The 16,188-nt window shown below is 36.3% G+C and overlaps 1 protein-coding gene across 1 annotated transcript in view; it reads right to left on the bottom strand.

Annotated features, from left to right (window-relative positions):
* Positions 1-16,188, bottom strand: part of USH2A (usherin) — a 372,150-nt gene that overhangs the window by 258,409 nt on the left and 97,553 nt on the right. The window contains exon 20 of the mRNA XM_058801041.1: positions 15,854-16,084. Within this exon, the coding sequence (XP_058657024.1) occupies positions 15,854-16,084 (231 nt within the window). The remainder of the gene's footprint in view (positions 1-15,853; positions 16,085-16,188) is intronic.

The following is a 16,188-nucleotide window of genomic DNA, read 5'->3' as shown; positions in this document are numbered from 1 at the left end:
ATCCATTTATAGGAGCATTTGCAGGATGACTAAGTTAAAAGAGCACTGCAACAGTCAGGCCTGGCTAAGGGAACGCCTCCTCCTACTGTCAATAAAGAGCTGACCAAGTGCAATCTGCACCATGATGAATAAAAGAAAGCTTGGGACCATTAACATTAATGGGACTTGCGTGACTAAATGCTCATATATTGTTCTGAAAATTTACCCGATGGACCAAGAGACCTTTTTTTCCTTGCTTATGTTTCCGCTTTTTCCTGCAGACTGTGTATGATCAGTTTAAAAATATACTGCAACATAGTATAACCACCTAAAATAACTTCTTATTATTAATATCCCATGAGTCAAAAAAAAAAAAAAACCTACAGATCTCACTCTGGCTACCTGGAAAACTTGAGAAAATAAAAATTCCAGCTTTATGCACACAGATAAAATGGGATGATCTAATATCTTCGGGAAGAGTGCCTTATCCTTGGGGCACAATGACAAAGACTCTGGCACCTGCCATCTACAATGCATATTAGAGAATACTGAATGATCTGGCACTCTGTGAAAGCTGGTTGAACTTTTTTTTCAGGACAGAAATGCAGACTAGCAAGTATAGCCCTAAGATTGCACAGATCCAGAATATGACTTGGTTCAGTATTTTTAATTTGAAACATGGCAATCTATTTTTTCATCATCAGTGTTAAATACTGATCATATAACTAGTGCTGCGCCACAAGCAGGTGACATCTTTCATCCCCACCCCTCCTGAAATCTGCAGAATACCAGGTAGTAAAAGGAGGACCAAGGAGCACCTATGGGGTTAGGGTTGTTTAGAAGAACGTGCTGCTTCATATTGGTATATATCTATAGCATAACTGGGCAGAATGAAATAGCATTTTGTTCATTTATAGCTATTTAATTTTAAAAAGTTTTTTTAAATAATCTGATATGAGATTTACAGCTCTGTGAAACACCAAGTGTGAAGCCAATGCTATACAAAAAAATATTTAAAGCTTTCATATTATCTTTTAGCTTTGGCAGAGTACTTCCAAAGAAGGTGGAGCAGCATAGAGAGACGATGTTGAGTAGGACAAAAATTTCTCCTGATGTGGAGAGAAATTTCTCTTTCTGGCAGGTTCCCCAGGAAAAAAACCAAAAAACCAAAAAAACAAAAAAAAAAACAAAAAAAAAAAAACAAAAAAAAAAAAAAAAACAAAAAAAAACCAACAAAAAAAAACCCAAAAAAAAACCAAAAAAAAAAACCCAACAAAAAAAGAATCTTAGTAGCAGCACAAAAGATAAGTAAATATCCTTTATGACTTCAAGGTTTATCACTGTACCACAGAATTTAACTTTTTTTTGTCCACAGAGGAGAAAAAATCCCCATAATTTTACCCAACATAAAATTAGCTGTCCCACTATTTAGTAATTTTTATTTTTAGTTCTCAGCTATGCTAGCAGACAGGGATTATATTTATTTTAGTACCTATATTTATTTCAGTACATTCTTTTAAAATCAAATGCTCTATTGGAGTATGCTGCTACTAATTTAGAGATAAAAGATTCACACATGATTATCTGTCACTCCACTGTGAACACCTGCAGTCCTAAAACAGGATCATGATACACTTAAAGTAAAATTTTTAAGCCTGCTGATCAGTCCCAATCTTCACTCACCATTTTATTTAGCCTTTGACCAACAGATTGAAGAGAACAGTTGATGTGACTGAACAATGCTGGGATAAACCAACCGTAGAAGTGCCTGCTTGCACCATTAAAACTAGTAGTAATATAAAAAAATATAAAAATATAGAACGCAGACAGAAGAATTTTGAAATTACAAGCAAGTAATGGTTCCTAAAACCAAAACAGAGCAAGTAGGAAAGAATAAAGTGCTTTGTCAGTGCACAAACTAGGAAAAATTATTTTAAAATAACAATTTTACAGGATTTACAGATAATGAAATCACAAAATGTGGTGACTGGAAAGAACATTGCTGTGCTTAATTATCAGTTCTACTGTATCATCAACTTTGTGAGCAGAGTTCAAAACACCAATTTCCAGCTGTTTCAGCAGAGGCTGGCAGAGGCTGCAGCTTGCCAGAGCCTGCCTCCTCCCACCTGTGACCAGCAAGGAGAGCAGGCCACTGCTTCTCAGGAATGCACCTGGGCACAACTCTCACCTTCTTGAGCTCAAGCAAGAACAAGTTGAAGTTTTTTAGCTTACACATCAAAAATAGAAAATGGGGGGGGGGAAAGGGGAAAAAAAGAAAAAATGGAGAATGCAGCAGTTTTATTTACACTCTCTGCCACAAGCATATCATCCCATTTGCTCTGCTCACTACTCAGACTCTCCATAGAATATTAGGTCAAAAGTGAGGTCCCAATATTAATCTTCATGGCCATCCATGGAAGTGGTTCAAGATATCTCAAGAGTGCCCTTTTCATTATGTTGGTGACCTCTGTGAACAACTGCTGTTAGTTTCAAGGCTCACCAGAGCAAGACTGAACTGCCTCTGCAAGAAGGATAGAGGCCCTGGAACTCGTTAGAGGAGCAGATCAAAAATTATCACAAATTTCACATATTTCTGAAGATAGTTTGAACCCAGACCTAGTTAGGCTTTCCCAAGCCATATATTAAAACAAAAGAGAGGATACAAAAAAAAAGTAAACCCATCTAGAGAAGAATGTTAAGCCAGAGTAAAAAAGAAGGGAGTAGATGAGGAATGAAGAAAAAAAAAAAGAGAAAAAGTTACTCTGTATGTTTTGGAAGATACTCAGGTACCACTTGCAAACTATGATTAAGGTACAATATCTCAATTATTTTTTACCTAATACATTGACATGAATATTCGTTAAAAAATTTCATTAAATGTGCATATCACTTTCCAAAACAAAAAAAGAAAGAATTTCAGATTGTTTTCCATCAACAAAGAGAAGTTTGTGACTCGGAACTCACAGTGTAAGGCGGAACTAAATAAACAACAATCAACTAAATCTTCCTCCCAGAAATGTTCAATAGGGGTAGCAAATTTTAAAAAAAAAACTTAAATTCCAGACTTTTCCAAGTAAAACTATTCCAAAATGACTATCAACTTGATATTTAAAAATAAAAAAACCCCCTCAGGTTGCTGACCTAAACTTAGTTATAACTTGAAACAATTGCATGGGTTGCATAAAACAAGCTATTTCCAATTTCTGAGGAAGATTTTTGAAGTCAAATCTTTTGGATTTCCAATATTTTTTTAACTTTGGATGCAATATCTTTATAGAATTCTAAATTCAGCATATTTTAAAACCCAATAACTGTAGTAATATCTAATATAGTTAAGGCGAGTCTAGATAGCAATAGTTAGTGATTACCAGATCAAAGGCCTTACATAAATCAATAAAGATAGCTCCTGTACATTGATTACCATCCAACACTATAAAAATATAATTGCTTACCTTGAGAGGAGCAGTGCAAATGAAATGAAAAGGTCATAATAGGTCAATAATTATTTAAATTAAACTTACATCTTCCTTCGTCTGATGGACCAACTCTAGCACGCACCGAAATGGTGGTGATTTACCAGTTTAAATAGACATATTAACATGTCAGCAAAGGGCTTAGCAGTAATTGGGTCAGCAATTTTAAGCAGTCAAGGTTCCAGGTTGTCAGCTTCTCCATTTATGCTCCCAATTAATCTTAAGGTATTATAGATCTTAAGTCAGTAAGCACAGATCTAACTACTTTAGATCAAATCTTATTTTGGGTATATACAGAGATAGATTATAGTTACTTTTTGTGATTGTTCTACAACAAATATCAGTATATAATTCTCTAGAATAGCTTTTAATTTTACAAAAAACATGCAACAATTTGCTATCAAGATTGTGAATTCTACAGTAATTTATTTTATGACACTTCTGTCACTATATTAAAGAGTCCTTAGATCAGAACAGTACTACTTGGCAGGTTTTGTTTTCATTCAATTGGTTATGCTAAAAGTTGCCTTCTGGATTCTCAGTAATTATAGTGCACAATAAATTTGATGTTGCTCTGTCAATATAATTGTCGATGGACAATTCTGGGTTTTTTAATTTGTTTCTAAAAGTAAGAAAAAGGAATCTTTTCTAACCATATTTTCTTCATACCAACTACTTTTTCACAATTACTTGGAAGAATTAATTTACATCACTTTTTGTAATTTAAAAAAAAAAGTTGTAGGATTTTTTTATTCCTTCTTTCTGTGGATCAGACATATGAATTTTTTAGAGAGTGGGTAACCCAAAACAAAAAAAAAAAAAAAGTAGAAGTCTAAATTCATCAGTGTCAGGAAACTGCTCTTTGCAGGATGCTTATCTAGAGGATGACGATAAAATTCTCAAAGAAAAATTTTGTTTGCATGGAGACTTTGCATCTTAGAAACTTAGGGGCTAAAACGACTCTTCCATGAAATTCATCCTGGACACCAAATCCTGATGGCTCACTAAAGAGTAGAAAGGATGGGAAAGAGTCTTTTGCTTGTCTTCTTAATTTCCTGCCACTTTGTAACAGGCAACATATAAAAAAAAAAAAAGGAAGAGAACATTTTGAAGAACACAGAAGGTAGACAATCAAGGAGATTAACCAGGAGGGAAAAATAAAGAGTGGGAGAGGGAGAAGCAAGAAACAAATCATGGTTAGTGCAAAAACCATGGGAAAATAATTGAAAAGCAAAAGAAATCAAAAAAGGGAGGAAAGGGTAAACAGAAACAGAGGAGAGCCTGTAACCACTAAAAAGACCTCTCCTTTTAAATCCAATGGCAATACCTGTTGTAGTAAACACAATGCCTTAGAAAAGCATTCACTCTATCCTTCACATACAGATATGCATCCAGTGCAGCAATGACCCTAACAGTCCAGATCAGAGATTTTACAAATATAAAAGATTTCTTCCCAGTGACATCTGTATTTATCAGCAATGTTCCAAATGATGGATATGTGTAGGACTCTCCTATCACACTTAATCTTTTCAATTTCTATTCAGAATAACTACTTAGGCCACATTACATAGATAAAAGTAAACACTCCAAAATTAGGTAATGCAAAACCAAAACTATCTACAAGAAAATAATGCCTACCAAAATAGAGGATGAGTAATGATATAGTCTACAATTATACAAACACACATTTCCCTTAAGATATCTGCCTCAAGGATTTTATGATGTTCAGTAACTAAAACAGAATTCATGTAGCAAATAAGGATTTTGTGCACAGAAGCCTGTCTTTTTTTATGTAGTGCTCTGTGGATGTTTAATGAAAGAGGAAGGGGAGTATGAAAAGTGAATGGACAGTGTCACAGCTAGCACAGTACAATGTCACTCTGGAGAAATGTGTCCCCACCTCTGCCATGAAGCTCTTATGCAATGTGAGGTAAACCACTTAAGTCAAACTTTTCACAGTTATTCACTTGTTATGCACTCTTCATTTTCTTGAGTGCTTGCATTCAAACACCCCATGGAGATCTGTAGAAGTGTTAAGTGCTCCTAATTGAAAAGGGGTTGATGAAAACACTACTTAAAACATATGAACTAATCTGTATACTCAGGTCCTACATATGTAAAATTCAAAAATAGCATTAATTCCTCTTTTTTTTTCTTTTTTTTTTTACACTAAATCCCTATTCATAAAACAAAACTGGTACTGTAACTGTTGTAAAAATGTATAGCAATGATTACAAAGTACTCTGGTACTTCAGTGAAAATAGCACAGGAAAAAAATTAAATCTGCATACACGTAAGAATAGACATGTACAGTAAAACACACAGAAAGCCATATACAGAACAGAAAAAGGATTTTCAAAAAGCAATAGCTGGTCCACACCATACATTGAACCTATGGAAAGACAGTTTTTAATCAACTGGTTATATGCCATCACAACATATAAATATAGCACAGCCGAATGAAGTTCGTGCCACTTATTTAACTCAATTTCGTAAGCTCTAGGTGCTTAATTTTGCAAACTAATTTTTCCCATATGTACTAATGCAGACAGCTTTTTTTTTCCTCCAAATTACCACAGTCTCATCCTGAATGATAGTTTTGCCATAATGGAATTATTCAGTCTATGATCTGATTGATTTTAGACCTTAAATACTGAATCTTAACACACGTAAATTTTTAATCCTTTAATTTCTCTATTCTGCCAGTAATTGATAAGGACAGTCATACTTAGACAAGGTCTTAATTTAATCGCCCTGAAAATCAATTAGAAGGTGAAAAGCTTCCTTATTTTATTATTATGAAAATTTCCTGATCAAATTCACAATGCAATCATAATCAATGCATGGCACCTCACACACTTTAGTCAATACATAATTCAGTAGTTACATCTTCAGCCTTTAAAAACAATATGGGAAAGAATTTGTATGTCAAAAGCAGAAATAATTTAAAGGCACAGTAATAGTCAAACACAATGTCTGAAGTCATTGGACTAAATAACCCATTATAGAAATAATCTAAATAAGGGCCAGGCATGTACCAGAAAGCATTAATTTCACTTCAAGTATCTCTCCAGCTAATACAATTACCATTGTCTCTTTCCTGCAACCTTGTTGAAGGAACTTTCCATAGAATCAAAAGGAAAATTTTGGCCTGCTGTTAAGTAGGAGAGGTGAATTAGTAAAAAGCAATAGTGAAACATTTTCTTCACCCTCATCTTCACCAGCACAAAATCAACGTTGATGCCAACTTAGGCTCACCATCAGTAAAGTGAGAATTTGCATGTAAACTATTACAGGAGCTTGGTCTTTACAGATTGATGGACCTGATAATATCCAGTTGAGGGTGTTCCAAGAGCTTGTTGACATGGCTGTGAGGTCAGTCTCCACAATCTTTTAGAATCTGTGGAGATCAAGGGGAATCCCAGGAAACTGGAGGAAGGCTAATGTCACTCCTATCTATGAGAAGGGCTTAAAGGATGATGCAGGAAATTACAGGCCCATTACTCTTACTTTAGTCCCTGTCAAAGTTATGGAATGAACCCTCCTGGGAGCTGCCACAATTCCAATGAAGCCCAATTGGGAAAAGTCAGCATGGACTCACCAAGGGCAAATTGTGCATGACCAACCTGACTGCAGTCTACGACAAAGTAACTTCCTCAGTGGATGTGGCACAAGCAGGGGACCTGCTCAATTTCACCACGGCTTTCTATACAGGTTTTCTAGATATCATTTCTATAGGCTTTGCCACTGCCTACTCCTAGAGAACCTGACGTGTGATGGTCTGGACAAGTGGTCAGTGGGATGAGTGGGGACTGGCTGTCAGGCAGCCCCCAGATGAGGGTGGTAAATAGCTCCTTTTCAAACTGGCAACCTGTCACAAGAGGGGTCACTCAGAGACCAATACCGAACCTAAAGCTGTTCAGCATCTTCATAAGTGATCTGGATGACAGATCAAGTGTACCTTGATGAGATGTGATGATGACACCAAACTGAACTGGACACTTTAGAAGGGAGAGCCACCCTGCAGGAAGGCATAGATAGACTCAAAGAATGGGCTAACAAGAACCTTATAAAGTTCAGTGAAGACAAATACAACATCTTGCACCTGGGAAAACATAAACCAGGAATGTAGCACAGGCTGGTATCTACCCAGCTGGGGAACAGTTCTGTGGAAAAGGATCTGGACATCTTGGGGACAAGCAGCTCAATATGAGCAGTCAGTGTGCTGCTGTGGCAAACAAAGCCAACAGGATGCTGGATTGCACCTACAAGGACATCTCCAGCAGAGATAAAGAAGACATTATTCCCCTCTACTCAGTGCTTGTCAGGTCACACCCAGAACACCGTGTTCAGTTTGAGTCCCTGCTGTGTGAAAAAGATGTGGACAGGCTGGACAGAGACCACAGAAGGGTGACAAAGATGATCAAAGGATTAGGTAGCCTGTCAAATAAGGAAATACTGAGAAAACTGAAGCTTGAGAAAAGAAGGATCAAGAGAGACCTTATCACCTTGTTCCAGTATTTAAAGAGCAGCTACAAGGAAAATGGAGAGTCTCTTTTTACAAAGAGTCTTTTACCTGGAAAAGACAAGGGGTAATGGGTACAAGTTACTCCTGGGGAGAATCCAACTGGACACGAGATGAACAATTTCACAATGAGCCAGCCATTCGAATAATGTTTCCAACAAGTGGTGGGTTTTCCTAGCTCTGAACACTTAAGATTCAGCTGGAATCTAGGCCATCAGCTTCAGCTGATGCTTCCAGATTCAGCTGGAAGCTAGGTCATCTTGTCTAGATTATGCTTTTGCCAAGAAAGGCTGGGCCAAATTGTATTTTTCTTTTTGGCTATTATTTCTCATTAAATCCTTTTTTGAAAAAGTACTTTGGGTTATAAGTTTGTTATACCAGCACATGAGAATCTCACAAAAATCTTAAAAAGTACTGAAGTACTAGTATGGAACACCCACAATTGTTCTAGCAAACAAAAACTGTTAGAAATAGTTACTTTTCTTTCACATATCTCTGCATCATCAGGTATTTGAGTTTGAGAATTTCCAGAAGCATTCATACATTCACTCCAAAAGGTGACAATCCATTGAACTACTCTTTTCTATGTTCAAACCTGCTACAAATTCTTTCTTTGATCTGTACAATTTGCTTTAATTGAAGTGAAATCAGTCTCCATTTAACATACAGTACATGGATCTCTAGCATGCTAAGCTTTCAAGAGAGTCTTCATACCTTCCACTCTCTCCTTTATTTTTTAAATTAAATAAACATCATGCCTTTGTGCAGTTTCTATCACACAGCTGTTTCATTTTGTTTGCTGTTTTCAGCAAATTTCATTTCCCCAAATGTCCCTTAATGAGTCCCTCCATTTTGCACCCTTTCTTAGCGGTGCACAAGCACAAAAGGAATCCCAGAAGGTGTCATGCCTGAAGCAAAACAGCACTTCCATAACTGTTTCTTCTGCTCATTCTTAGGTTTGACACTTGCAGAGAGAATGCCTACCACGTTACAAAAGCAGTGAATCACATTTGCACAAAATTAGCAAAAGTCGAACTAGAGTTGTGACAAAAGGGAAGAACTGCTCTTTTAAAAAGTACAGTCATCTTGTGTGTTCATGACAATCAAAAGATCCAATTCTGTAACTGTTTTTTGCACAGACAGATAAAACCATGATCTAGTCTATGAAAGGGTCTTTCCACTGGCAGGTTGATGTAACAATGGGAAAGCTCCTGCTTTTACAACTTCCCTGGTACAACTCTACTGTGTTCTCTAAAAGTTACCACGCACAAGGAGAAAAAAACAGTTTTAACCATGCAGTGCAGAATGCACAACACTGGCAAAAATCTACTTTATCACTAAAGGCACAAAAATGCAGAATAAGCCCCAACACACTGCCCTTGTAAGCCCAAAGCTCATGCTGCATAGTTGATCTGTTAAAGTACAAGAGGTAAATATGAAAAATAATACACAAGGTGAGATTCTTTTTTCTTCTTCTTTTCTGTGGTGGCTACAAATGAAAAAAAAAGAAAAAGGAAGAGAAAGCAGCGACTTCATACCGACAGAAAGTATGTCTGTGCCTAAAAAACGAGTTCATCTTAGTGAAAATATTACCCCTGTAACACTGGCAAGGTCAGCATCAGCTTGGCTTATTTGTTGCCTAAGTCCCTGTTGTGCATGTTCAAAAATGTTTTAAGTTGTTTTGTTCATAAAGCAGCAGAGTTCACTTTGTTGTGCCAGATCACTCCTTTTTCTCTATACGCAGCTCCTCTCTCCCGCCCTATCTTTAGGCTTCTTGGGATTCAAAAGGAAGAAAGGAAGGAATGTGTTTTTCAAGATGAAACTCTGAATTCATTTTAAGTACTAAGATAAAATTCTACCAAAAATCTCTGTGCAAACAGTTCTCAGGCAGAAAAAAGGATGGTTCCCTTTCTTACTGAAGCCAGCCACTTGACGGTGATATAGAAGATCTTTATCTTTCTTCCAAAGATGAAGATGCGGGTTCAAATCATTCTTTTGTGAAGACAAGAGGAGAAAATATAAGAAGCTGGCATAAAAATTAAAAGCATTCCTAAGGACAAGTCCTGTGGCAACAACCTAGACAGAAAGGACACAACAAAATGTGAGTTCTCCAAGAGCTTTTTAGGGTATGATTTAATATAAAACTCTGAAAAATGATTGGCAATATTAAAGGTTCCCTGACAAAGAGTATGTTCTTCAAGTCCGCAAAACAAAGGTGCGCTCTTTCTTTCTCTCAGAGTATTCAAAAGCTTGGAGTAAGAATTTCTTTTGCAACAGTTTCTCCCTCAGAAAATCTTGTTTACTTTCTTCAGTTCAATGTAATGAAATAAAAAGGCTGATTCTTCAAAAGCTATGAAAGGAAAAAATGCCAGCAGAGTGACAAAGAATACATAAAGCCAAACTAAGCAAAAAGGTCAGGTTTCTCTCCTCCTCTTTCTTTCTCTCCATCATTTTGGTATAAGGCTGAAGCAAAAAAATTTAACGGCATTTGCTATAAAGTTTTGTCTATAGATTAGGGAATCCTTGCCATCAATCTGGAGAAATAGACGAACCACAGGAGAACTATAAAAGTGAGTAAAAAAACTGGCTAAACAGCAGGACTCAAAGGCTTGTGACAAGTGGCACAAAGCCCGGTGGGCAGCATTTACAAGAAACTGGTACTGGGACCAATTCTGTTTAACATTTCTATTCATTAAAATGGATCCCAGGTGATGGGATGAAGTGTGCTGTCAAAAAGTTTGGAGGCAATTAAAAAAATAAAATTAAGGGCTGCAGTGGATACACTGCAACACAGAGAAACCTTAGCAGGCTGGAGAAATGGGCTGACAGAAACCTTGTGAAATCCAGCAGAGGCAAATGCAAGTCTTACAGTGCTGTTTTGGGTAAGCTGGCATTAAAATAAAAAATAATAAATAAATAATTTTTTAAAAATAAAGAAAATAAAAAATTTTAAAAATAAATAAAATAAAATAAAATAAAATAAAATAAAGTAAAATAAAATAAAATAAAATAAAATACAAAAAAAAAAAACAACCCACAAAAATACAAAAGGTACTTGCAGCCTGGAACAAATCCAGTTTGTTCCAGGCACCAAGACAATCAGGAGGCCAAACGACATTGAACAAGAGGCTAAGACAATAGGGTTTGTTTGGTCTTAAGCATGGAAGAATGGAGGCAATTCCTGCCTTCTTCAATTACCTCCCCAAAGGATATAAAGAAGATGAAGCCACACTTTTCTGGACCTCTGCAGTGACAGAATAAGAGGCAATGGACATGAGATCATATGCAGAACATTTTGCATAGATATAAGGGAGAAAAATAAACCAAAAGGCAGGTCAAACTGGAAACTGGAACAATATTTGGAAACATACTTAGCTACATATGGAGAAAAGAAGCAGACAAAGCCCAAAACAGGTCTAGCTGGACTCAATATGAGCAGGAAGACTAGATTATTTCTCTTCAACACTCTATTACCTTATTCTGAATTAGTGATTAAAATTAATTTCTAATGATCTCAAATCATTAATTGTATAAAGAAATGCTAGAAAATACCTAAAGAAGAAAAATAAAATAGAAGCAAAACTTGTTCAACTCATGCAACCTTCCTTCTACAAAGAAAATTGTCAATCAGGAAAAAAAAAGGCATCTCTTTCCTACTAAAAGTTATTTGGTGAAATGAACATCTTTCCCAGTTTCATTGGGTTAGTCTGACTTTATAATAGGATATATGTTTGGAAAACATTCTTAGAGGTCACAGAAACAATCCACTTACTCCAAAGCAGAATCAATTTTAGCCAGGTTATTCCTGACAAATGTTCATCTAACTGTTCTTTAAAATCTGCAGTGTCAGGCTTTCATTTCTTTCTCACAACAATGAATTCTTTTGCTCAGCTAGCTTGAATCTTTTAGAAAAAAAAGACAATCTACCTTGCTGTATTTTAAGCTTATGAGTGTATTGCTGCTTTACTCACAGTAAACACAAAAAGTTCATTCTCTTCTTTTAAACTACGCATTTTTATATGTTTTAACACCATTATCATTTCTCCTTTTAGTCTTCATTATTCTAAACTACAGAATTTTCTCTGGCCTCTCCTCTTACATTGTTTTAGAATGTCTAATCCTGTTCATTTTCTTGGTATTCAGTCATAATGCATCCCCTAAAGTTCTGTTGGGATGCTGGGAAAGGTCTGCTTATTTGGCTCCACAAACTAATGAAAATATCTGCCCCTTTGACTAAAAATCAGACGTTTGCTCAAGATCCTGTGGAGTGGAATTTGTTTTACATTACTGCAAAGAGAGTTCACTGTGATGAAGAGCTATGGGGAGATCCAACACTGAATGACCACAGCCATTCTCAGCTCCTCTGCTCAGAACAAATGTAAACTCTGCTTGTGCAGTGTTCCATGGCAAACTCATTAAGAAACATTGTTACTGGAAAGATCCTCCACTCTGAGAAATGTCTGTGTATCCGAGCCAGAATCTGGCAGTAAAAACACTAGCACAGATATCAATATTTTTTTAAATACACATTTTTAAGACCACTTTACAACACTAAAAACGTCCTTGTAAAAAAAAGTTCTCCTTGTAATGCTTAATATATTAACATCTTACCTCATACAGTTATTTTCTAATTATTACAGAGCTGAACAGGCATCATGTAGAGGTTAGCAAAGATAAGACATACTTCTTTTTAAGTGTATCCTATTTCAGAAAACTTGGAATCAAAGCAAGGCCAAACACAAAACTTTCTTCAGAGTATACTGCATTTTGATCAATATTATATTAATAATTTTGTTTTAAAACAAGTAGCATCCAAGAGGAATGACATTTGAACTCCAAGCTTGCTACTTCTACACCCTGTATAAAATAGATATTACTTCTCTTGATGACAAGAGAACCAGAAAGGCAAACACAGCAGTGGTACTACAGCATTCTTACTCCAGACTCACAGCCACAGCACACAAGCTGGACCAATAAAAGCAAACCACACAAAAGAAATAATTTGTAAAACCTCCTAGCCAATTCTAGAGGTCCTTTTAAGTATAAAGTCTCGCATTAAGTAGAATCTGAACTTCAGCTCCCCATTAGTTAAATCATACCACTTGGTTGTCTCATGAAGATATGGAGATAAACACCTAAATACCTCAATTTTCAAAGTGATGGGAGATGGATAAGTTCCTTCACTAAAACAAGAACACTTAGATACAACAAATGCTGTTGTATCTAAGAACTTCAAGGAATGCAAATATCAAAAATCAAAATCTAAAAATCTAAAAATCTAAAAATCTAAAAATCAAGTCTGCATCATTTGGGAAATGACATTATACATGGCTAAAACACTTCACATTTTGAACAGCTATGAAGTTGCATGTAGACAGTATGAGCAGAAAAAGTCCTTTTACTTTATTTCCTCTCATCTAATGTGTACTCAGAACACACCTTCCTGCGCAGCTGGAGGCTTTGTTACACACAGGACACTGCTTAGCGTAGCCAGTGTTTATTGAATAACTTTTATTTTTTTAAAGATGATTTTGGAAAATTTCCCAGAAAATACATCTGCCCCTAATACTTGCACCATGGACGGTAAGACCAGCCAGGAAGGTAGTGAGGACAACTGCATTTATTAGCAATGAATAAACTGATCAATCTTTTTCTGGATTAACAGTGGGAGATCCCAGACACACCAAGAAGTATCTGTCTGCTGACTGACACGTACAAGCTGGCACACTTTTGTGTCAAAAATGTACACAGCTGCATGCACACTGAAGCTGTTCCATCCATAAAGCACAATTGCCAGCTGCTTGTCTTCAGAAATGGGTCATAAGAGAGGGTCTCAACAACAAAACAACTGCAGAGTGCAGTTAAAGAATATTTTTCATCCCCTTAAGCGTCTGTCTTTCTAAACTCTCCTGCATTTGCCATCATTTTCCCCTCCATCATGTTTTGGAAGAAGGACAGATGACCTACTAAGAAAAACCGAGATATATATTTCTTAAAGTCTTTATTGAGTTACCAAACCTGAACTACACATTTTTAGGTACCAAGCGTAGACTGATTTAACCTGATTGTCAGTCATTACTAGCAGATGTCTGGACAAATTGCTTAGTGTGTTTTAGTTCCAGGTTGTCTCCAAACACTCTGACTAATAGCTGGTAGAAGAGAACATAATCCAAAGCTATGATGAATTATATTTATCCATACAGCATTATCAGCCATCACCTGCCAATATGAAGGGAGCTTTATTTTAAGATCTTCTAACCTGCCTGTCCAAACTCTCTCAAATCATCTTGGCCATCACAATGAACTTTACTCGAGGCATCAGTCTCAGCTTATGGAGTAGAACTAAACGCCAGAGTGAATCAAAACTTGGGTAGACTGGTGTTGGGCTTGCTTGGTTAAAAATAGTCACAACTGACAACAAAAGACATATCAAAGGGGTCAAACAACACATCAAAGGGGTTTTTTCTAAATATACAGTAAAGGGTGCAAACTGATGTGAGGAAAACTATTGGGCAATTTAGATGAGGAAAGGAGTTCAACAGCTGTTCCTACAGATTCCCACACAGAGACAGGTTGTGCCAGTCAACACAGTGTCAATATTTAACTAATGCATTATCACTTTTTATTATTATTTATCAGTCAAGTAAGCACCTAGCTAAAAAAAAATGTGAAGGCATCTTCAACTTTTTTTTAAAGTCAGATTCACCAAGTGATCATAGAGAAGCAAGAATCTGATTTCTGTTTTAGACAAAACCTGAAATCGCACATACACATTTGCAAGTACCAAGTGCTCTAACATTCTTGCCAGAATTATACCCATGGTGAAGACAAGGAGTGTCTTCTTTGAAGAAACAGCTGAGTGCTCTTCAAAGCTCCAGCATTCTTTTTTGTGCCAAGAGTGCTGCATAGTTTTTGCAGCCCTTCTCTCTCTGAACAAACAAGTACCACGTTAAGTTGTGTCACTGGTGTGGCCCCAGCACCATCAGTGTGCCAGCTAATGCTTGCTGTTGCAGTCACCCAGATTCCTTTTGGATTTCCCCTTCCTGCTGTCATTCTCATGGCCTGAGATAAATATACACGCACACATATCTTTCATACTTTTTTTTTACGTCTTCAACTCTGCTGTTTCTTCTTTTAAACACTCATAGTTCATGCAGGCAAATGCAAGATTTCACTTACAGACTGCTACAACATCTCAAATGTGCTGTCAGGTTAATTTCTGAAAAAACATACTGTCTGCATCTTTGCTTTACCCCAGAATTCAAGATATCAGCAAATGGTGAGAATACAGAAATAGGTCATAGGTCTGCTTCAATCTGAAAATCTCATTTTTCTAAAGTAAAATAACTAATCAAGAAAAAAGAGGGAATACTCAAAGGCCCAGAAACAGTGGAATTCTGTCAGAGTAGCAGTCTTTTCTCTTTCCTTAACAAAACAAACAGGATCACAACACAAATGCTCTGAAACTGGAAGACAGAGCTTTTTGAGTGCTTATGCAGCCCCAGGAACCTTCAAAAATGTACTAAACAAAACACATCTTAGCACTCACAGCAAATTAATTACAAACTTTTTATCCCAGAATAATAAATAAAATCTTATATTTACAATGCAAAGCCAAGTCAAATATGCAGCAGCATCACTGTCATGTACATCTCTCTGCCCAAACATGAAGTAATAAAAATCCCACATGTCCAGTGATTTCCACAGCCTTTTTAAGTGAGAATTAAAATAGCCCATACATCACTAATTATTACATAACTTTAATAAATTAGAACTTACCTAGTTTAACATTTAAGCTTTACAGAACATGATACTAAATGATAAAATGAATGCCAAGTTCAATTAGTACATTTTAAAGTAATTTAAATGCATTTACCTGTAAAGTAGGTATTGGTGGGGAGAGTGGAACTCGCAAATCTGTAATATCCATTTCCTGGGAAACGGATCCCTTTTGTTACTTCTATATTCATTGCAGCTAAAGATGAATCCATCCTTTCCACCTGGTAGATGGGAGAAGGCCCATTAAGCTCTTCAGGTTCATCCCAAATTATCTTTATTGTTGTGCTGTTTATGCCTTCAACACGAGGGGCACTAAGTTTTCTTGGAGCTGTGGACAAAAAAAGTTATCTAGGTATCACTATCCATAACACTTGGGGAATTATTTTTTGCACATAACAATCTTTGCAAAACATCCTGTTTAATTTCTGATCT

Source organism: Ammospiza caudacuta, chromosome 3, assembly GCF_027887145.1.
Source record: "Ammospiza caudacuta isolate bAmmCau1 chromosome 3, bAmmCau1.pri, whole genome shotgun sequence".
In the NCBI taxonomy this organism is placed as follows: domain Eukaryota; kingdom Metazoa; phylum Chordata; class Aves; order Passeriformes; family Passerellidae; genus Ammospiza; species Ammospiza caudacuta.
Note: the sequence above shows the minus strand (reverse complement) of the source record. Positions and strands in the feature narration are given on the sequence as shown.